This window comes from Solea solea, chromosome 8 (assembly GCF_958295425.1).
Source record: "Solea solea chromosome 8, fSolSol10.1, whole genome shotgun sequence".
Lineage (NCBI taxonomy): Eukaryota > Metazoa > Chordata > Actinopteri > Pleuronectiformes > Soleidae > Solea > Solea solea.
Genome location: NC_081141.1, coordinates 22,631,037 through 22,655,382, shown reverse-complemented (window position 1 = coordinate 22,655,382; position 24,346 = coordinate 22,631,037). Strand labels below are relative to the sequence as shown.

Below are 24,346 nucleotides of genomic sequence, written 5' to 3'. Positions count from 1 at the left end.
AATAAAACTCCCATGTTTTTAAAGGATAACGTGGGGTTTATGATCCACCTCACTGTAACATACTATATGTCAGCATTTGATTAGACTAATGCTGCGGCGACAGTCAATCTGTCAATACTGGACACACTGGAAATGATTTGCTGGACCACAAGAGCTTCAGCTCCATCATTTTAATTAACCAACCCCCATTTTCCCAACATTCTATCATCTGCTACTGCCTTGTCATTGATTTAGATGAGCTAATGTCCTTGTCAGGCCTGCAGAATAAGAAGAAAGATTTTAGTCAAGATGTTGAGATGTAAATGTGAAGTCTTTGTTTCATATTCAGTATAAATGTTAAGACGCAAATATCCTCGAGTGGACATCAGCCGGTACAAACATCTCACTGTGACACAGAGAGTGAAATACAGCTGAATTTGGACTTCGAACGACACACACACACACACATACAGACTCTCCTCAGCACCGTCAGACGTGACAGTGTGTCAGGAGACTTCTCACGCAGAAGCAAAGGGTTTTGCCCTCTTGACTCTCTGTTGAGACACTGTTGAGACGTCAAAACACAATACACACACATCTCCATGACTGGCGAACATTCAGCAGGAAGTGCAGACACACTCTAGAAAGCAACGGTCTCAAACTCCACCTACTGAGTTATTATGTTTAAAATACAGGGGTGTAAATAGGTCGAGCAAAGTCAGCTACAAACTTTTCACTTCTCTTATTCCCAATAAGATAATTTGCTCTCTCATCATCCTCCTCTTCCTCACATAATACTTCACACACTGGTATAGTGACATCAAATTAAGATAGAGCCAGAGATCAGGTGATTTGTTTCATTTTCTTCACACTCTGGTCCAAAATTCCTCAGCTCCACTTCGATCACATACCCTGGTTTATACAGTAGAACAGTATTTCTCATTTTCCTCCAAGTATCACCAGAGGAAGCTTACGTACCTCTGGTGGTACACATACCACAGTTTGAGAATCATGGGGTCTATTGAAAAAGACCAAAATACTATCAGTTGAGATCATAAACTCATCAGGGAAACGTTCATTGAATTTATGAATAAAGTGAGACGTACACCTCCATTCAAATAAATGATAAATTATACATTATTATCCCAAACCTTATTATCATACCACAGTTTGAGAACCCTTTATTTGTCAAATAAATATTATTAATATTGTCCAAAAAAATACACACAAGAGGGTTTGTTGAATCCATAAATTAAAACATAATAAAGTGAGGATGAACAACAGCCACTGAGGAAGTAGATGAAGGAAGGAAAAGGATATTTGTATGAGAGCGAGCAAGAGCAAAGGCAAAAGAGGGGGAGACAGAAACCACACATCAGGACTGTGAGGGAGGAGAGTTCACTAATTGCCGGATAGGGTGAGGGAAAGGCCCTGGTGCTGTGTTTTCTGTCCTGTCACATCCTGTGGTGACCCCCACCTCACCCCACCACCACCCCCCACCACGAGAGTCGTGGGAGCGCTGAGCTGCATCACGACCTCTTCTCTGATTTCATGCTTTCATGCTCTTTGCTCTTTGTGGTTGGAACTGTTTCAACACCACATACACACACACAAAACAAAACAACCCTGCTTTATTTATAATGATGATTCTACCATGATACAACAGTTCACCTGGAGAGTAACACAGCAGCACTGTGGTTCTCTCTCTCTCTCTGTATTTTCACTGCTACTTATTGTATCTCCTCTCCATTTCCCTCACCTCTCCTCCAAACCTCCCCCCCCCCCCACTCTCCCTTTCTCCCAGCTTGTGTCCTCTCCCATCGCTTTCCAATTTCTTGGCTCACTTCTCATTTTCCCTGTCCCACTTCTCCACTGTGCTTCCCTCTCGTTTGTTTGCCTTAGTTTCCTCCACTTTGCTCCGCTGTCATCATCTCCTTTACACTGAGCAGCGTGTAATCACATTTGTACTACATCGTGTCAGTTTGATCGGATTCATGACTCTGTCATCCACCCGCCACCCACGCTGAAAAGATAGATTGAGAGAGAAGAGATTTTTTTTTTTAATATCATATTTAAGTCATATTGGTGGGGGCAGGATTCCAATGAGATCCGTGTGAAAGTAACTTTATTAGCAGGGTTTAAAATGACTCACGCAGTAACCTCCATTACATTAAAGACTGTGGATAATCCACTTGGGATATAGCGACGCTATGAATCTCTGATAAGAGCGAGCGGTTAGACATGCTTTACTTCGGGGGGATATTGCTGCTGGCAGCAGGTTTGGTCCATATGTACACTGGAATACACACACACACACACGCGCACGCCACCCCCTTCCTCTCCCACACAATGTGGAGCTGCATTAGTCAAGTGGCTTCATCTCTGCAGTGACGCTGCGATCTCACTGCAGTTTAGCCATGCTCAGCTGCCCCTGGACCACCCAGCCCCACACACAGGGAGAGAGAGATGGGATGATACAGGGGGGATCTGATAGGGAATGTTGAGATAGAGTCTGAAAGGAAATGGAGGTGGCTAACAAATAAATGAAAAAATAAAATGTAGTCAGAGGACAGTTATTGGAACAAAGAAGGAAGGGACAAGTATTGATGGGAAGGAAGGAGAGGTGGCTGTTAAAGGTCCAGTCCATCTCAAGTATGTTTGTATAATTACTTTAAAATGAATCCAATTTGGTTCTTGTAACCTTAAAGCTCTACAACAGTACAGTACAATCAGTGGCCGGCAGTCTGTCCGCGTCACATTTTAATATATAGGCTCAGCTTGCTTGGAACCTCAGGTACCAACAAAAGAACCAGGTACCAGGTTCTATCGCTAATGACAAACGAAAATAAAAACGAGTAGATTCGAGCTGAGTTGTGCGAGAACTGTATAATAGAAAAGCACCATTAGATTGGGGCTGAACAATTAATAGAAATGTTATTGAAATCGCAATACAAGAAATGATAATCATTTTAGATTTATTATTGTCTAGACCTATGCACATCTTATTCTACAGACTGAAGAGAACATCTCTGTATCTGACAGATCTGCACTAATAGTGATCATTTTAAATGAGAATAATGATGTAAGAATGACCATTATTGCGATGTACGCGTGCCAAATCCTGTCGGCGACAACAGGATGGTAACAGAAGGGTTAAAGTAGGAGAGGACATCGGGGTGTTTCAATGAATCTGTCGATTATTTTCCCAACAATCAGTAAACGGCAGCCAGTTAACATCACATTTTTAGTATCGGCTCAGCTCGTTTGGAACCTCGCCAGGTACTATCGCTAATGGAAAAGCAAAAGAAACGTAGAGTCAAGCTGAGCTACTGTAGATCTGTATAATGGAGAAGCTCCGTTAGATGTCACTAATTATTATACGCTGGAGGTTTAATGTAGGAGAAGCAGGTTGAGAGAGAGTCACGAGGACATCGTGGTGTTACAGCGGGGAGAAGACAGACTAAGTAAGAGAACAAATAAGTAATGATAGGGTGATGGGTTCCTATTGTCTGCTGTATCTGACATGATAGCTAATCCTCTCCCTCACAGTGCTGCTGTACTGAATACCACCAATCTTCCACCTCTCCGCTTCAATCCACCCACTCCTCTCTCTCTCTCTCTCCCCATTACTCCGCTTGAACTTGGCAATCGCTCTGCTTCAGAACTGTCCCTCCTCCTCTCCTCTCTCTATTCATCACACATATTGCATCTCACGCCGCTTGTTTTTCTTTTTTCCCCCTCGTGTGTCCTTCCTACATCTTCCCCCGACTCTTATTTAAAGTGTTATTGCCCAAACTCTCCATCCTTCATTCTCATGTCTCATTCATAAATCCTGTGAGATCTGGATACAAGTGGGGGCCAAATTCGATTCAGTAATCTAATCAGCGATTCACTCATCCATCCTATTCAGACCGTCATGTTTTTCATACTGCATTATTCTATTAGAGTCCATGCAGCCTTCCCCTGTCACTGTGCTGTTATCTGGTTAATGGAGCCGCACAGTCCAGCTCAGGTGGAACGAAAACAAACACCAAATGACTTTCTCTAGAAATGTTTTTTCGAAGTATAAGTTTCTGATAAATAATTGCTTGTGTGCTGCAGTCAACCTTGATTTAGTTGAAAGACATTTGTCTCGGGGAGTTTGTGTTTATTTGTGATATAATCCAATCCAATCCAACTTTATTTGTTAAGCACTTTAAAACAAACCACAGTGGACCAAAGTGCTGTACAGAATAAATAAAAGACATAATAAGTAAAAGGTTATAACTTTTGACTTATTATAACAATAAAACCAGCCATATGTGGAAAAACTGTCGACCAGTATGCAAACATGATAGCTGGTTGATTACATTATGTTAACATTGCAAGACTGCAACTCCACATCCATTCATTCATCCATTTTCTAACGGTGTATCCTCCACATGAGGGTCACTCTGTGCTGTGCCAATCTCAGCACACCCTGGACAGGTTACCAGTCCATCACAGGGACACATATAGAGACAAAACAACCATCCACTCTCTAACTCACGGTCAATTTAGAGTGTCCAATTTGACTTATCCCCGAATCTGCATGTTTTTGGACTGTGGCAGGAAGACGGAGAAGCAACTCCACATATCTCGCCTTATTTTAGAAGAATTATACAGTCAATATTTCAGCTGAAGAAACAATCCCAGTCTCATGATATTGTCACTGCCTCTCATGCACGTCTATGCTCTTGAAAAGTCAATAATCAATCAATCACTCATTCATCGTCTACCGCTTTATCCTCCACATGAGGCTCGGGAAGATGCAAACTCCATGTAGAAAGGCCCTTGTTCCGACCAGGAAGTAAACCCAGGTCTTCTCACTGCAAAGGCAAGAGTGCTAACCACTACAGCAACCGCATGGCCCATATGAATAAAGTTTACTTATTTACTTACCTACTTACACCAGTGTCTTCACTGACCCTAACATGACATCATCCCTCATCAACTTTCCACATCTTCTTGCAAGGCTTTCAGAATAAGAGCCTTTCATGCTCAATCAATTAAAGGTTGAAAAGTTGAAAAATTAGACTTATCCTAATTAAAATCATTTAACAAATTTAAGTGGCTGTTATTAATTTTCTGGACATGAAGCCAACAAAACATTGCCATGGCACCTGTGAAGCTATTACTCACCTCATTTTGTTGGCTGCACTTAAGTGTAATTACTGTGGCAAACTGGATACCAGCAAGGTCATAGTAATCAGGTGGTAGGCTACACACACACGCACACACACACACACACACACATAAACACAATCATGTTCACCTCAACAGGGAGGAGCCTTGGGGCAATCAGTAGGAGAACAGAGAGGAGAGTGGGGGAGGATGGGAGAAGAAAAGAGGCACACATACTGTAGAATAGAGAGTGAGAGTGAGAGGGAGGGATGGATGAATGGGGGTGAGGAATAAAGTCACGAACAAGGAGAAGCCGAGCGTGGAGCGTGAATGCCTGCAGGACGTTGCTTGACTAGAGAGGGAGAGAGGGGTTTTCGTGGATACGTGGAAAGTGGTAGAAAAAGTGAAGATGCACAACATTAACAGCAATGAAACTGTAGGTGGCGTCGTAACAAACAAGGGACACATTTAACTAAATTAACTTTAACCTAACTTATTTCTGACACAACATTCAAGCACTTTCAATGGTCTATTTAGGGAGGTTTGCAAAACTTTCAAGGGCCTTGACATTTGACACAAACGTGTCAAGTATTTCAAGGACCCGTGGGAACCCTGGAAAAGTAAAGTTTGCCACAAACATTAATGCTAAACAGCCGGAAAATGAATGTGTGCCGAAGCTTTGCATGAGAAATCCTGTAGGAATTTGCATCGCTGTCAGAATTAAAGCAGAAGAAGAAGAAGAAGACGTTAGTGGGTCTTGATTTTCCACTAATGCCAGAGCTGATAAAAACACGTGTGCAGAAACATTTGACTTGGTAGTGAATGTCGAGTAAACACATTGGTCAAAAAGCCATTTAAACCTGTTTTGACCAGTGGGAATGGGGTTTTAGTAAAACTGGAGCTTTTTTTTTCCATATACTTCATAATATAAGAAGCGATACATTTAAAAATGTACACATTTACTTCCTACAATTCAAGCTTATCAATCTCTCTGTCACAGCCTCCCTTCTCATTCCAGATCAATTTAGCATCAGATGTTTGTGGTGCGGCTGATGTATTGTCATGTCTCACAGTGGCAGTTAGTATGGAAGGGCTGCGAGCCTGATTTAATATCCTTTTCTCTGGCTCAGACAGAGTGAGTCAGTCCCTGTACACAGCTCTATGGTGATGGATTATACACCTGCAGCCATGAAGCCTGCCGGGACTCCTACTCAATACAAGGAGCACATGGGGAATCAAGCCACCTTCTTAATCCTGACACAGAGACCAGCGGACCGAGACGCCTCACCTATGTGACACACAGCGATGGCGCTAGGTGTGACACTTGTGTGGTGCGAGCACACAGAGCTAATCATTTCCTTTTCAATCCGGTTGGAGGTTTACTCCACTACATTTCCTCTAACTGTCTTTGTTATTTATTACTGCCAAATAAACCTGCATCATTTCCAGGTAATGTGAGGATACAGCATGCATGGGTTTCCTTACCTAACCATCCTGAGCTGGAGTTGGGGACACACATGTCTGTCTCTGCACTGGGCAGAACGAAGCCCACCACAAACACCTCCACTCCGTCTGACATGAGCGCCAGCCCGAGCACGAGGAACAGCTGCCACTGAAACCTCCCGTGGCCACACTCCTGGATGATGAGCTCGTATTGCTGGGCCAGCTCCTCCTCGTCAGCCTGTCTCTCCTGCTCCAGATCCTTACGGTCCCTCGTGGCGTCTGACACCGGCTGCCCCACTGCCACCTGGCCCTCCTTATGTTTTCTGTCTCCTGCTGAGGGAATACCCTGGTATTCGCCCTCGTAAATCTCATCCTCGTCGTCGTGGCCCTCTGTGGCATCGCTGGACCCTTCCTCGTTGTCATGGTAGCCCTCTCCGTCCTGCCGGGGCGGGTTCCGGTAGAAATCGTCACCCTCGTCCTCCTCATCTTGGAATCGGCTGTAGTTGTGATGGGATGAGTACTCGTCTGTTGCGCGGTCCACCACCTTGTTGACTTTCTTCGCCGCATGGCGCTTGGCTTCCTTCACGATGTCTTTGGCCCCTTTAGCCAGAGAAGTCCTGTTATTGTAGGTGTCTTCCATTCTGGGTCCGTGAGCAGGTGAGTTTCACAGTGATTCAGCAGACAGTCAGGAGTAGAATGAAAGAGGGAAGAAGAAGGGCAGGAGTCAGCTGACAGGAGGATTGCGGGAATGTTGAGATCAATGTGTCTCAAGATGCAGCAGGGAAGGAAACTCTTGAGTCTGCAGTCACCACAGGAGATAAACCACAATGGCTGTGGCAATCATCGGCTAGGCTGAAAGAGACGGGGGTGGTGGGTGGGGGGAGGGAAGAGACGGATAAAAAAAGAGAGAATGAGCAGAAGGAAGGTTAAAAAGTAAACAGAGCCTGTAACTCAGGGGGTCTCTGACTCAAATGACCTGGGGGCCACTGAGCATTGAGTCTCAGTGGCCCCCAACTTTTTTGGAAAAAGCAACTGCCCACTAAGGGAGGGCGATATGAAAATGATATCACCATATTCTGATATCACAATAACAACATTTTTTTCACAGAATCTGTATTATGTATAATTCAAAATGAAAACGTATTCATGATGTAAAATAAATTAGACCTCTGCTGTCACTAAAGTTTCCTCTAGAACGGCGAGATATGGTTAAAGGAAATCCTCATTGCAATTGTGATACGATCAGATTTGGACATTTGTCCGTCAAGAAACAAAAGATATTTTCTAACCCGAGCAACATTTTGGGGCCAGGGAATTTCTGCAGCACTGCAGAATTTCATCATAGTGTCTTTCTATTTGATAAGATTACACTAGACTGCAGCACAAATGGGATTTGTAAGCATATCCAATCAGAATCTGATCTTCTTGACCAACTATTCACATTATATATTGCAAGTGATCAGATCTGATATTGACATTGTCTAGCCTCGTCTTGCACATGGATTTCTATAGTTACAGGCCACGCACCCCCAGAAAAACAAGTAATATCAACAAAATGGACGACAGAAATCTGTGCCTGTTTCTGTCCCTAAATGTGGAGCCGTGGCACAAGCTTTTTTTGTAATTTTTAAACTATCATCTTCCACTGTGTCCATCGTTTAACACACCTCCAATTAGATTACATCTCTTCGGATCTACGTCATTGTTGTTGTTGATGTTTAAATGACGCAGAAGACACTTTGAAATCTGACAGCTGACGTTCAGATTGAAACACATCTGTAAAAGTCCGGTCAGAATTGCATTAGGAACCACCTCTGCTTTGGAAAAATGGTATCATGTGTGTTTTTTTTTTAGCTCAATCAAGCTAGATACAATCTGGATATGCTTAAAAATCTGATTTGAAAACTATCCCAGACTAACATGAGCTCTGCAGTCATTCACTCACTGTTTTCCTAAAGCTCTTTGGCTGTATGTGTATCAGCTTTCACTCAAAAAAAACTCCAACAACATTCACTTTCCAGGTCCACTCTGCCTGGTCTACATTTCATGAATGAGTTGCAGTTTTGAAAAGATGAGCTTTTTTCTTTCTTTCTTTTTTTTTCAACAAAGAGGGTGAATCTGCTGACTCATGAACAGCTCTGAGTAACAGGAGCTAATAAACAAGACTCTGCTCAAAATCAATTTGCCCCCAATAAAGAGCTGCTTTATTATAATGGGAGCAACGATCCGACCGGAACGGCACTGTCATATTTAATCCTTCCAAATAAAGGAGGGAAGGAGAAACGGTCAGGAGCGTATACACGCAGATACATGCACCCACTCACACACACACACACACACACACACACACATGCACCATAGCCATTCTTTAACTCTGTCTGGGGCAGAAAAAGAAAAATTTAAAACAATAACAATTTAAAGATAGAAAATAGGCAAAAACTAGATAAAAAACAGCCAAATATTGACCAAAAAATGTTTGAAATGTAAGATTTAATATGTTAGAGTTTCTCATATTTGCACACACACACCAGTCTGTGATAGCGAAGTTTATCACAAACTTAACGCACACCAAGTTACAAACCAGGAGTGAGAGCACTTTTTTGCTTGTTCTTGGTAATAAAAGCTGTAATATCTGCTCAAGACCAATTATTTTCTTAAAATTAGATGATTTTTGAAGGGCAAAACTCGCTTTCGGCAAAAAAAAAAAAAAATTTGGAACAATTTCCCAGAAACAAGGGTCATTTCACTTTCTTTTACATACATTTGTATAGTCAAAAACAAAAATAAATAAATACTTAAACCATAAATGAACAGATGGAACTGTAACTGGTCATGAGGACCTAAGTAAGCGCCTTGTTCACTTAAGTTCTCTCACTGTGTATGCAAATATAAAAAATTCTACTTCTACCACACATGGACGGGGGAAACCCTTTCCCACCTCACCAGTCGAGTGCTGATTTCAGGGAGACCCGTGAACGATGTAACATGTGATTTCATGTGAGTGCTCAAACTGTGATCCGCAGTTCATCGTCACATCGCCTCCATGCGCTCGTACTGTGCCAGCTTCATAATTCTGAGCGAACGCACACAGACACATCACATTTTTATGATCATTTAAATCAGTTCAATCCTAAACTTCTCGCATCATGTTTCAATATTTCTAAAGATTTCTCAGGAGGAGTAGGGCTGTGGATGATCAGAGATGTGTGTGTGTGTGTGCGTGCGTGTGTGTGTTGCTCACCACAGCCCTGATAATGAACGCTGAAGTCTTGTCAGGAGGACACAAATCACCGGGCCAAGCTCCAGCTCCCATAATGCAGTTTTACTGGGCAAAATGACACTGCTGATTCAAGGTGACTCTCGCTAATCTCTTTTGTCTCATTGAATCACTTCTGTGGTGATGAGTGCACTTCCTTTTTATACACACAGCTCTTAATTTTTATTTTTTTTTTACCTCCTGTGACACTAGTGCTGCCTCAGACATTGTCCTGTTCCTGCTATGACTGATCATGTCGCCAGCTTCTTTGTTTATTTATTTACTTTGTCCAAAAACAGTTACTTCCACTCCGATCACGTACCCTGGTATATACAGTAGAACAGTATTTCTGATTTTTTTCTGAGAGGAATATCATGTACCACAGTTTGAGAACCATGGGATTAAATAATAATAATAAAAAAAAAATGAATTTGAAATATAACACCCTGCCAAGACCATGTCAGAGTTCACTGCTGTCACTGAACAGATGTGCGTTATAGCTCCAGGATCAGCTCACCCCTGGCTGTCACACACTTTTTTTTTTTTATCTTTTTAACTTACAGTGAATACACACACACACACACACGCACACACACACACACAGACAGCAGCAGCAGCAAATGGGGATGCATCCTTGTGGATCCCGCCTGTCAGAGAGTCAATGAAGTGTGCGTTGAGGCCTGCTGTCAGCAGCAATGAAGCTCACACGACACTCGAGCACGCGGGCGACAAACGTCACCTGACCGCGGCTGACGAGACCCCCGTGACAGCGAGGACGACCCGAGTGATGAGAGCGATCACAATCAACCTGCGTCACAAACAACGCTCCCACACAATGGGATTGTGTCTCTTATCCAGACTATTAGTGTTGCTCAATAACTGGTTAATAAAGTTCATATTATATGCTCAGTTTTATTTTAACGTTTTAATTGTTATTTTACTATGCTCTGTATCCTTTTTGAAATGTTTTATGTTTTTATGCTCTCTATTTGTATTGTTTTTTTTATTATTATTTCTATCCTTCTGTACAGCACATTGGTCAATGGTTGTTTTTAAACATGCTCTATAAATAATTATTTTGTGTATGAAAGATGCTGTACAAATAAAGCTGCCTTGCCTACCTTTTATTTAAATTAAACTGTGCGTCTTCTTTTTTTTTTTTTTTTACCATAACCAGCTCACTAGTCCTTTTTCCTGACTTATTGTCTTGAAACAAACCTCAATCAACACAGTCCAATTGTATATAGTGTCCTGTTCTTTTAGTACAACCTGTCAACTGAAGACAGGAAGAGTTAACAGAAAACATGTTTGTTAAAGTCTATGCATAACTAAAGTCCTTAGTTATGCATGGACTCATTTTTGAGAGACTTTTAGAGAACAACATGCCTTCAATTTAATAAGTAATGTATGTTTTTTTTTATGTTTAGACACTGTTATAATTTATTTCTTCAAGTTTACAGGGTCAGAATAAATGTTTTTACAGTTTCAAGCTTTGAAAACTGTTTGATCCGTGTTTTTTGTGGATGTGATAGTAAGCTAAATTGAACAGGTGTGTTTATATAGTTGGTGAAAACAAATCATTTCATCAGATTGCCTATAGGTTGTGCTGAAACAAGGGTAAAAGACACTCTATATTGCACATTCTTATAGCCTCTGTATATATGTTTTAACATAGTGATGGAAAAAAGCAGCCTAAGTGCTCTGTGCTCTAAGGGTTAACATTTTGACAGACGGACTTATGACAGCTGAGCTGCTGCACTGATGCCCGCGGGAGAAAATGTTGTGCTTGAGAAAAGAGCTGTCTGACAGTGTGGCGGTGGTAAACCTCTGAAAAGATTAAAACGATAGTGTACAATTAAAAGGTATTAGTTATCAGGTGGGCCTTTTTATTACATGATGCTGTACGCTATATTTTTTCCCGCTGTTTACACGAGGTATGGAGTGAGAAAGAGGCAGATGATCGACTGCATGTGGCAAGAAGCCTCATTTTTGAAAATTGGCACACAAATCAGAAGGAAAATAGGTCAAAGTGGTGCAAAATGGCTCAGTAGCACCCCCAGAGATGCTAGGGCAAAATCAAAACTATGTTGCACCAAATTCCACGAAACTTGTCGGAAACGTGTTTTAGACCAAGACAAACAAAAAGTCAATGGGGACCATGACTCAACAGGAAGTCGGCCATTTTCAATTTGGGCGTCCATCTTGGCGTTTTCCAACTTCTATAAACTAACAAAGTCGTCTGAACATGTTAATCATATATATATATATATATATATAAATATATATATATACATATATGTATATGTATATATACATATACATATACATATACATATATAGATATATATATATATACATATATACACATATAAGCAGCTTTGCTTATATGACAAATTATCAAACAAAATTAGCAGATTGAAAAGGGCGTGGCCACATCAGCACATGAAAGCACTGAGTATAGCACCACCTGCTGGCAGGGTGCACACAATGCTGCTTGCAGCTTTAATTTGATTTCTTTTTCTTTTTACTTTGTGTTGATTTCTTTCAATCCTGTCTCTGTGTTGATGTGTTTAAATGTAAATCCTTTACAGAACCTTGATTCTGCCTCTGCGTATAAAAGGATGCTCCATAAATAATTCTGCCTTGCTTTGCTTTGCCTTGCCTTAAAGTTCACGCCGTTGTTATTACTCATCTTCAAGGCAACAAACCACAACAATCATTGATCGCTGATAACGACTCATGAATATGATGGGCAAAAAGTATTGGAACACAAATCCACACTGTGCGACGGCGTACAGTTGTTCTCTATAATTAGAATAAAGAGAGTCAATACGGCGGTGCTCATACTGTTGCTGTGAACCATGTGTTGATGATGACAGCTGAACACAGGCCTTGTTCTGCTAATACTCTCTGTCTTTATGATGGATTGTGCTGCTGCTCTTCTTCGACCTCTTTAATACCATATACTGAAGGGGAAAAAAACACTAGGTCAGGAATCACTTGGCCTCAAATCTTCTCCTGTATGGACATAAAGATGAATGAGCTACAGGAGCTTTTGGCCGTAAATGTCATCCAACCCCGGGGGAAGTAATATGGACAAATAAGAAAGGTAATATTATTAATATCAAAGCAGATTCAACTCTGAAGCAACACACTGTATTTCAATAGCTGTCTCTGTCCGTGGTGCTGAACTACCCCTAAAAAGCTTTAGTCAGACAGATTGTAAATAACAATAAAGCAGCACAGTCTCGGTCTCTACAGTCAGTGCTCTTTGTCAGAAGGATCAGAGCAGTCAACAAACAAACTGGTGGTAGAATAAGAAGTTAAAAAAAAAATCAATTCTGCCCTAAAATTTTCAGGTTTCTTGACCCACGACTGCTGTAGGAAAGAAATACTTCATATATCTCATGAAGGAAACTTGAAGGAAAATCAATAATGCCTTTTTGGGGGCTAAACACAGTCCAGTAAAGTACAACAAAAGTCCTGGTGCATCACAACTCAACAACTCATACACTGCAACTACTTCTGGTCAATGATGGCTCAGTTACTTTTACTCTTATTTTATTTTATGTTATAGAATTGAACATTTTATGGGCTGAGACAGAGCATTTCATTGTACAATGTGTGAATGCACATGATAAATAAACTATGATGTTTGATACTTTCCTACTTTTCATTTTGATTTTCTGCATATTGAACCAGTTCTTTATATTTGCTTACATACAGTGAAATTCTATACGGAAGTTTTTCTTTTTGCTCTCCCTTTATCCAACAGCTAAATTAAAAAATGTTTTTCTATGTGAGTCAGGTTTGACTCGTCTCTGTCCTTCGTCCCCTTTTTTTTAAAGATGGCCCCGGTTTGTTCTATTGGCATCACAAAGAGCCAGGTCCAATCTCTAAGTGGGAAGAGCCACGTGTAATCCCATCAGAACAGAGAATCCATGACCTCATCTGGACGCAACAGCCCAACAAGCCTGGGACGTCCTCTGCCGGGAGATTTCATCAAATGCGAGTGCCATTACTGACTGGAAGTGGTGTGTGTGTGTGTGTGTGTGTGTGCTTGTAGGGCCTTGTCAGGACTGGTAGTCGTCATGGAGACCATAACCGTAAGTCCTAAAGAGGCAGAATCATATTTCTGGTTAAGTATATGGCTAAGATTTGAACTGTGGAGATGGCTAAATGTAGGGATAATGCTTTGTTTTGGTCGTACTAGAGTCAATACAGTGTCCTAACAAGATTAACTGTGCAAACGTGTGTGTAGCTGGTATTCCTTATGTTGTGGGGACCTAAATCTGTTTACACACTCACATTATGGGGAATTATCTTCCTTATGGGGACACAAACCAAGTCCTGATAATGTTAATTACTATATTTTAGGGTGAAGACATGTTTTAAAGTTAGGCTGAGGTTAAAGTTAAGGTCAGGGCTTGGATTAGGCCAGTAGTAATTATGGTTTAGGTTAGAGTAAGTCTCCAGGAAATGAATGTAAATCAATGCAATGTCCTCTAAAGTCGCGGAAACCAGTGTGTGTGTGTGTGTGAAGAATGAGAGAAAGAGAAGAGATTCATATCTCAGGAGCAACAGCTTTTTAGCAGAGTGCAAGTCACGCTGTAACATCACACAGCATAGATACATAAATAATACACGTCTGTACAAACACATTGAAGATGTTGACTTCATTCAATGCTGTGCCAAGTCATTACCCTTTTGGATCTCCTTAAAATAATAAAAACTGCATTAATTGCTACATATATACAGACAAAAGGAAAATGTTTGATTTAAAATAATGAAAATTACATTTTTGACGTGTTTTTAGATACATAATATTAGCCTCCCTGTCTCACTGCAGACACAATACAGTGCTTCCACACAGTTACACAAGTGCCACAATCTTTACTCCATTATTGGAATTGAGGTGTGGACATTTTAGTTTAATTAAAACATCGACTAATGGAAACACAGGCTGTATTTGTCCGGAGTCCTTTCCTGGGACACATAATGTTTCCCTTCTAAAAACAGCTTTGTGTGTGTGTGTGTGTGTGTGTGATGCTGCATCCTGTAACTTTGGGGGGAGAACTAACAAAATTACAGGTCAGTCGTTGCTCGAGAAGGAGACGGTATTGAACGCAGAGTACGAGGCCCTCTGAGTCACAATGACATGTTCTGTTTCTATTGAGAATCAAAATCCACTTGAAGAATTGCTCCGCACTTGGGAGAGAAATTGTGCAACCTGAAAATCATTTTCATGCCATGTACTGTAACGCTTTTTCATTGTCAGCGAACGGCAGCCCCTCCTCGCCCTGCAAACACAGCACTTTGCCAACACAGATTTCCAGTTCACCGGCTGTGTGTGCCTGTCAATCGCTCTCTGTCTCCTGAGGTGCAATTCACGCATGAGTCAGTCGCCTGCTCCCACATCCTCTCCTCCTTCTTTTTTTTTTTTTGGTGGCAGTGCAGAGTGCTTTAACTGCCCCGGGGCATGAGGCACAGTCCACACACACACACCAGCAGAACTAAACTCCTGCTCGTGCAGGGGACAAGTGTTTTTACAATGAGACATTTTTGTTCATCACAGTCTGTAAATTTTGATTTTCTGTGTGACTTTTGAACCCAACCCAGGATTAATTGATGGATGTTCCATATTTGTGTTTGTAAGTTTTATGTGCTTTTTGAGCAGGATATATAAGCACTAGACCTTATTTATGCAGTTTAAAACTAATATTCTATACCAACATATTCTAATATTCTATACATCATTCTAAATTGAGGGATTCACTCAAAAAAACTCACTATGTACAGTTATAGCCTATAATCTCTAACGTGTGTAGCTAATTATAGCAGTTTATTTCTACTTTTGCAGGAGGCACAATAATCCCAACTTTTAACAAATGATACATAAAGTTATTAATAAATAAAGAGCTCATCATTGTGTCCCATGTGTGCAGACTCCATGAAAATCACACACGCAAAAAAAAGATGCAATAACTGCACTAACATGGCTGAATAAAGCGTAAAACACCGAGTTTCACAGTCATCACTTACCGTCATATATGGTGAGAAGAGGGGACAGAGCTCACAGAAACCCATTGCACCAGACTCAGACTCCTTCCGCTTGAATGGATGGGGAAAAAAAGAAAAACAATCTTGTGATTTTTTGTATGAAATGTTGTGGAATAAAATCAGAGGTAAAGCCTTTAATTGCCAGCCCGCGCGACACAAAAAAATACCTCTCTTTTTTTCGATGCAGTCTTCGCGCTGCAGCACTTAAGGAAAAGAAGGAGCGAGGGAGAGAGAGTGGTGGTGGTAGGAGAGAGGGAGGGATGGAGGAGGTAAAGGAGGGAGGGAGAGAGAGGGAGGGGAGCAGTGTAATCAATAATTGTATTTCATTGAGTGATGCGGGTAATTCCGTCCGATGGAACAGTCTCGTTAGTGACGTGAGAGTGCAGCGCGTGAATGCTAAACAAGGACAGGAGGGTTCGTCTGTGCTGCTTGTACATAACGTGGATGTGAAATAATGATAGTTCTTTTGTACAGAGTAGATGAAAATAGTGATGATATAAACAAAAAAGCTTTAAAAAAAAGTTTGAATGACAGAATCACTGCTGCTCTGATCACACTGTCACGCAGCGACTGTCTCTGTCCCTGGTGCTGGAGTGGGTGGGGCTACAAAATGATTTACAACTTGAGTGCGTATAGTCCCGCCCACTTGTAGTCACGCCCCCTCTCTTGCGGTTTGCTATTTGCAGTGTTGTAATGTAACGTAATGTTACTGTACTTAAGTACAAAATCATGTATCTGTACTTTACTTTGTTATTTATATTTCTAGCAACTTTTACTTTTACTCCACCTCATATCTCCCCACAGAACAAGCTTTTTTGAAGCACTAAAATACAAATTTTGGAAAATGATGGCATAGAACCCACATTCCACGTCTTCTTCTCAATATTTGGTAATTTGTTTGCGGCAGCGTTACAGCACCACATGCAGGCCTGGCATATGTACTACAGCAAGTAAGTTTCAAAGTTCTCTGTGGTGGAGTCTGCACCTCCTCTCCCCATAAACTCTTTCAAGGAAGGGGTGTCTGTGAAAATGAATCAGCAGAGAGTAAAAAATGACAACGTAAATGGGGAGCGGAGGCTTATAAGAGGAAACACCTGTGTAGTAAAAAATGACAAGGCCATTGTAAAATGGGAAAAAAGCACAGGTCTAATAAATCACAAGCCTTATAAAGGATTCTCATTTGTTACTGGAGGTGAGTTTTGCCAAGGACTTAAAATTCACTGTGACAACTATGTGCAGACAAAGAAGCACAAATGTACACAGAAGCAGAAGAAAAATGTTTTGTTTCTTAAATTCAAGTATCCAGCCACCACTGTAAGACACAAAGCCTATGAAAACAAAGCATCAAATAAACGGTGTGTTACTAAAGAGCTCACACAGCTTTGGCTTTATCATGAGAAAATTAGTCACTAAGCAGCTTCTACAGATGATGCTCACCTTGCATATTAGTCTCATAAATGGATAAATGGTCTCAAGTTGGAGTCAAAATGAGACAGTGAGTCATAGAGTCCTGGCCCTCAGACCTCAGAGGAACTAGGTTCGTGCAATCGAAGCGATTCCCCATCTCCTCAGTTTACCCTCCACAGGTTATTTACCCGTAAATTACTTCTTCATGGGAGCAACAGTAAATGTCCACATATAGGCACAGCCTGGTCACTTGCGGAACAAAGACACAGACAATGATGCTTGATAATCTTGATCTGAACAGGTCTCTGAGACACTCCAGAATAAAGGTGTTCAGGGGATCAGAATGACAGCTGCAATATAATGAAAACACAGTAAAACAGAAGGTTTTCACAGCTGAGCAAACACTGTCCTGCAGATCAGAGTCTACAGTGTTTTATTGTCTGTTTTGTTGTTTGTTTTTTAGGTATTTTAGCTATTATATTTCTATATTCTATTTATTTTATTTATCTCTGACGTACAGCATCCGTTTCAGCTGTTGTTTTTAAGTCCTTTATAAATAAAGTTGGATTGGATTGGATTGATTGAGCGCCACAAAAACAATTTCACACTCGTGTTACAATAATTGCATAACCTTTTTGGAGATGAGTGGGCTTCCTGAGACAAAGGGTGAGACAGTGACTGTCTGTGTCAGATCCTAACGCCTCTGACACTCGTGAGTGGATCCTGTAAAAAAAAAAAAAAGGGAGGGAGGGAAAAGAGAAGAGACGATGAACTGAAGCAAACCGGGACATTCAGTCGTCTCATTTCCAGCATTCACATCGTTAAAGCCAACGAGTGAGACGGTGTGATGTGTTTCTATTCAACTAAAGTCACATTAAAATGGCTGACATGTAGCTGTGCATGTGCTTCAGCATCAACACACATACACGTGAGACAGTGGCTGAGCAGATTGTAAACGATGCATACAGTGTGCAAAAAGACACACACACACAAAAGCATGCAAGGACACAAACACACAAAAAGAAACTTTTTCTTCCTCTGAATTTGATGATTCACAGAGGCAGTGACCTAAGGCTTGGGACTTTCTATCTCTCTCTCTCTCGTTCGCTCTCCTTTGATTCAGAGTTGGGAGACGAGCGTCCCTCCAGCCACAGGACTCCATTTACTCGTGCATGTGAGCTGAGGAGCACTTAGCTTAATGTACGGGACAGCAGAATGACCCTCTCCCTCTCTCTCTCTCTCTGTATTCTCACACACAGGCCACTGCACATGCTGCCACATTCTCCGCCTCCTCTCTTGTGAGGTCTACACACTGTTCTCTTGGTCACATCCACATGCATGTAAGAAAGAAATACACTTAGAGAATATCATATCGCCTCACAGCAAGAAGAAGAAGTGGTTGCTGGTTTGTGGGCCCTTCCAGGTTCTCTGGTTTCCTCCCACAGTCGAAAAACATGCAGAGGTTAATTGGACACTCTGAATTGCCCATAAATGTGAGTGAATGATTGTTCATCTCTTTATTTTGGCCCTGTGATGGACTGTGTGTTACCCTGCCTTTCGCCCTATGTCAGCATGAATTGGCTCCAGCAGCCCCATGTGGAGGATAAAGTGGTAGATGATTAATGAATGAATTAATAATATAATATAATTAAATAGTATACAATCTAATATGCAGACTGGATACCGTGTAAAGAGTAGCTGTCAATGTAATGAACTCCGGTGCCAAGTGCAGTAAATCACAGCTTAATACTGGTTGAAGGTGCTTTAATAAGAACATGACGCATGATCCATACACATGGGTATCCCCTGTCATCTGCTCCATATGAGTGTATGTGTTGTGAAATGGTCAGATTTTATACAACTATAGTGCAGTACTCATTCAATATGTGCCGGATTTTTGTAGATTTTCGTGTTTGTGGAGGTTTTTTTTCTATGAAATTAACAGCTAATGTGATTTAATGATTAACTGTAAGATTCACCTGGGCTTGAGTAAAGTGCAGTAGGACTGCAACTAACTATTATTTTCATCAGCAATTAATCTGGTGCTTATTTTCTTAAATAATAGCGTGCTTGTTCTGTCCACAAAATATTGAAAAATGTCGATCAGTGTTTCCCGAACCTAGAAATGATGTTTCAAATGTCTTGTTTTGTCCACAAAGCAAATCATTAAAACTGAATCATTTAATGATTTTACTGATTTCTTTGTCAAACGGAGCAAAGAAAGCAGAAAATATTCACATTTAAGAAGCTGAAAACTCAGAAAACCTCTGAAAGTGCTGTACAGTAGGACACACTTTAAAATACCTTACTAAAGTAAATAGATGTGGATTTGCTGCACCTCAGCAAAATTAATGTAATATCTCTGGCATTTCTTGCCCAAAGAACATGGAAGTCTGCACTGAACACACAAACACACACACACACACTGGTGCCCTTTTCTAAGTATCCTGCCAAGTTCCTCCATCCCCAGATTATGTCATCCCAATCTGTCCCTTACTACTCTAGTTGTGCTGCTCATAAACAGACAAATTGGGCCAAAAAACCTAAATGTTCTGAATAGGATAGAATAGAATAGTGTTTAAATACACAGATTCAGCATGTCCCTACACATCTATAATGTATATTACGCCCACAACAGTTTTAAACCCCCTGTTTTTTAATCCCTTTTACTTCCAGCAGATGTGAAATGAGTCGCAGCGGCAGCTTTCTGGAGGTCTGTTTCTCATCCTCATCCATATTAAACAGATATGGACACTGACGCTAATTGTTTGTGCCTTTTTGGAGATAGAGGCTCAGGTTAACTGGTTTAGTCTTGATCCTATACCTCCGAGCCTGCACTCATACGGTGCATGTACAGTATACTGTATGTTCCATAATAATTACAGACATTATGCAGCAGTGCTGTCCCTCATCTGGCTGTAAATACTGTGTTTGTTTGCTGGTAAATTCAGCACACGAGTGTTCTGCAAGAGAAACAAAAGGACACTGGTGTCACTGATAGAGAGAGGTGATGGATTAGAGAGGCCCAAGAGGGAAGTCCAGCACCATCAAAATGTAATGAAAACTAATTTGAAAACAGCCGGCGGCTAAGAATAACTGGAAGATGAGTTGTGGCGACATTTTTGTTGGACGAGAGGTCATCATTGTCTCATATGAGAGAAAAAAACGGCGAGATAAGATTACGATTGATGATGGCGCGTTAGATGCTGTCTAACGGGAGTTATGGCTGTCTGTAAACATGTGTGACTGGAGAATCGATCGCGGGCAAAACACCGCCTCACACTGGGTTTGTAATCTGCAGTTTTACACGAATTTCAAAAAGGTGAAATGACAGAATAATAGATTAAGACTTGAGGCTGTTACTGTGCCGAAAGAACAAGTTAAATCACAAAGTCAACCTAGTAGTGCAAAACGTTATTTCCTCATTTTGGTTCTGTCACCATCGCAGGGTCTTTGAATAGTTAAGCGTACATGAGCTAAAGTACCAGGGGGAAGAACGACAAATGGATTGTGATTATTGTCCTGGAACAGATTGAACAGGCTCTGAGAGAAGAATGTGAGCTGAATCCCATTTCAGACCACGAGTCCAGGTGCATTTCTTTTGCTGAAAGGAAGGTGGATTTGACAAAAAGGGCGGGGGGTCAAAAAAAGGAGGTTGAGGCAGTAATTCTGGCTTTAATCTCACAACTATCAACAGTGGTGTATTGTCTTTGTCTGCTTCAAGGGGAAAATGTAGAATAATAATAAATACTGGCTGGAGTCTCTGTCATCTGACTCTATCAGGTTGATTCTTCTTGGTGTTAATCGAGATTCTGTTACTTTCTGAGAAATCTGTATAACATAATGTACATTTAATCTAGAAAGTATTTTAACACAGAAAATAAAATGATCTGTTGATTTAATCTGTCGAGTAGTTGGTTGGTCCATAAAATGTCATAAAATGTTGAAAAATGTTGATCCAACCTGGAAATGACGATGTTCTCAAACAAATAATTGAAGATTCATTAAGTAATCGATTCATTTAGAAGGCCTAAAATGATGCAATTTCTACAAATATACACATATCATGGCCCACAACATTCTTTATCTATAAAACAAGGCAGTGGACAATGGCACATGTTGTAATGTGCAGCTACTGTATGTCACAGTTTTACTGTTAGTCCGTGCTGATGTGCTTTTGTATATATATACCTATGTGCCTGGTTTATGTAGCGTGTTTCCATATGGGTTTGTTCATTGTTTCACTAATTCCCAGCGCTCGTGTGCGTTTGTTTATGCAGCTGTCTGTTTCTCATCAGTCCCTAATAACTCAGACAAAAGCAGACATGCGTAGAGGAAATTTGTAATTCAGCACCAATTGCCAATTGGTTGGAAAAAAGCAGTGTACCTATAATAAGCCAGGTTGGGAAGACAGAAATAACCCCCCTGCAATAAAAAAAAACGCCAGGACAAACACATCACCAAAACCTTTCAAAACATGTGACTCATACACTCTAACATGAAAAAAAAGAAAATAATCTGTGGGAAGAGGAGGTTTCCTGTTGAATGACAGGAAGCTGTAGCTCCCAACAGAAGCGAGGATTATCCTGTGTCTCACCATTCTGGTTGATATTCATAGCCTGCGTCAACTGTAAAGACATGTTATAGGAAAATGTGTGCGTGTGTTCTTGTATGCGTAATTTGTGAGGACCAAAAAAAACCTTATAAACCACAGGGAGGCAGGACAATCTGACGTTCTGTCAGTCCTTAAAAGGGCTTTTTGAGCGTTAAGACTTGGTCTTATGGTAAGGGTTAGAATAAGGTTTAAGTAAGGGTAATGGTTCGGTACTTAGTTGTGGTGTTTAAGGTTAGGGTAAGGGGCTAGGGAATGCAATATGTCTGTCTGATTGTTCTCACTACGAATGCTGCACAAACGTGTCCGTGTTTGATAGCACGGCTGTGGTGTGTTAAAAGGTCGGTCTCGGTGCATCACATCAGCTCCGCATGAGTCTATCGATCTGCAATTCTCAGTGTCAAGATTGACATTGACATTCCTGCACTGGACACAGGAAGTGATTTGTCTTATGTCGAGGAAGATGGAGGCAATAGCAACACTGTTCAAATAAAGCACAAAGAAGTGCCGACAAAAAACCTCAGGGAACACAAAAACGCACCCTCGGTCTGATAGTATAGTCATGGGGTCAGTTCCTGTCCTTTACTTTGTTGTAGTTCTTGGTTTCCTGTGTTCATGTGTAGTGTGTTCTGCTTTTTGTTTCAGGAGGCTGGCTGGTTGGTGGGGGCGAAGTATTGCATGTTCACATTAATGATCAATATTGTTGCATTGTTTCTGTGAACAATATGAACAACAACCAAAAATGACACACTGCAGCTTTGACTTTGCTTCCATGAGCAAACATCAACACTCGGTGATTCAGTGTTTTCGGGTCAGATTATTGCACTGTCACCAAAGCCACAGTCATGCACTCCCTCTTTTTCAAAGTCAGCATGCAGGTCTCTCTCACAACAGTGCTGAGCGGACGTTTTTTGGACGACCAGGTACCCACACTAAGTACTCAGCCAGGTGGTGAGGAGGCCTTATTGGTCCAACAGTGCTGCTTCCAGCTCTGCCACGGCTGAGAGGAACCATATGTCTCCTCTCTCTCTGAAGTCTGCCCATGTCTGGAGTTTGCCAATCTGCTGTGTTTATCCCACACAAGTGTCTGAAAACTGCTAAGTACTATAGGTGGGTAAAGGCTGTAAATGGCCACAGGGAGTTTCACATGGTGGTGGTTTTCCCCATAGACTTACACTTTTACACATTTAAGTGTAATTTAGTCTCCTTATGAAAAATAACTTAATCAGCGTATGCATTCAGGCTGCTATGAAAAACATATCTTTAAATGGGACACAATTTGCAACTATTTTGATCACTGATATATCAGTTTGACTGTTTTTTCAATAATTAAAACAAGTTTTCAGATTTTTCCAGGTTTGAGAAACACTGATCAACATTTTCTGACATTTTATGGTCTAAACAAGTCCACGGTTAATTGGGAAAATAATGGTCACATTAATCGAAGATGAACATATTGTCAGTTGCACTACACACACACACACATACACACACACACGGGTGTGTTCTTTAAACAAAGACCATTCAAGTGTGTAATTTACTACCATGGTTGCCACAGTAACCCGCATACAGATCTGTCTCCATTCATTTCTCCATGTGAGATGGGGGCGGAAGTGGCTCGTTTAGTTATATACCTGTAGCATTCCTCGCGAAATCTCTTGCATTTCTTGTAAGAATGCGGCCAACGTCAGCACTGCACATACTGGTGCACTGAGTAAGTCACCTGCCAAGTTTAATATTCAATAGATGTCTACTTCCATAAATGTCTTCTTCTTCCAATAATTTCTGACAGGCTGTACACTTCACAGTTTTTCAGTAACCAATCACATTCAGCAATGAGTTCTCATGCTGCTGCTGCCTTTGATCTGCAATCTCCACTCATTTCCTATGGAGGATAAATTGGCTGTTGCCTTTTAACTGCACCCTCTCAATTTGTTTGCTATGAGAGTGAAATATTTAAAAAAGTATAGAAAATTGGGGGAGAAAAATGAAATTTAAATGAGAGCAAACGTTCTTATGATTGAAATCATCTGATAATGTAAGCGAAAACACAGTGACAGATTTGTAATCATGTGCAGCAAAGGTTCTCAAACTTTTTATTTTTTACCACGCACCACCTGTGAAAATATTGAGCTTTTGAAGTAACACCATTATCACCAACAATCTCTCATCATCCTCCTCTCTCTAATATATACTTCACACACTGGTATAGTGACATTAGATTAAGATGGAGCGAGAGATAATGTGACTCTATTATTTCATTTTTTGGTTATTTATTTAATTTTTAACGCACAATTCCTCAGCTCCACTCTGATAGTTATATACAGTAGAATAGCATTTCTGATTTTCCTCCAAGTGCCGCTAGAGGAAGCTCGAGTACCACTGGTGCTACATGTACCACACTGAGAACCATGGGTCTGGACAACATCAATATCATATCAAACTTT

The 24,346-nt window shown here is 40.9% G+C and overlaps 1 protein-coding gene across 2 annotated transcripts in view; it reads right to left on the bottom strand.

Annotated features, from left to right (window-relative positions):
• sv2ca (synaptic vesicle glycoprotein 2Ca) overlaps window positions 1-24,346 on the bottom strand; it is a 45,790-nt gene that overhangs the window by 20,704 nt on the left and 740 nt on the right. The window contains exons 3-5 of one of the 2 annotated variants that reach the window (XM_058635431.1): window positions 16,048-18,010; window positions 15,863-15,931; window positions 6,607-7,416 (exon numbers count right to left, since the gene is read on the bottom strand). In XM_058635431.1, coding sequence (XP_058491414.1) covers window positions 6,607-7,204 — 598 coding nt within the window. In that variant the 5' untranslated portion in view covers window positions 7,205-7,416; window positions 15,863-15,931; window positions 16,048-18,010. Of the gene's footprint in view, window positions 1-6,606; window positions 7,417-15,862; window positions 18,011-24,346 lie in introns of both variants that reach the window. The other variant, XM_058635429.1, reaches the window with a different exon arrangement.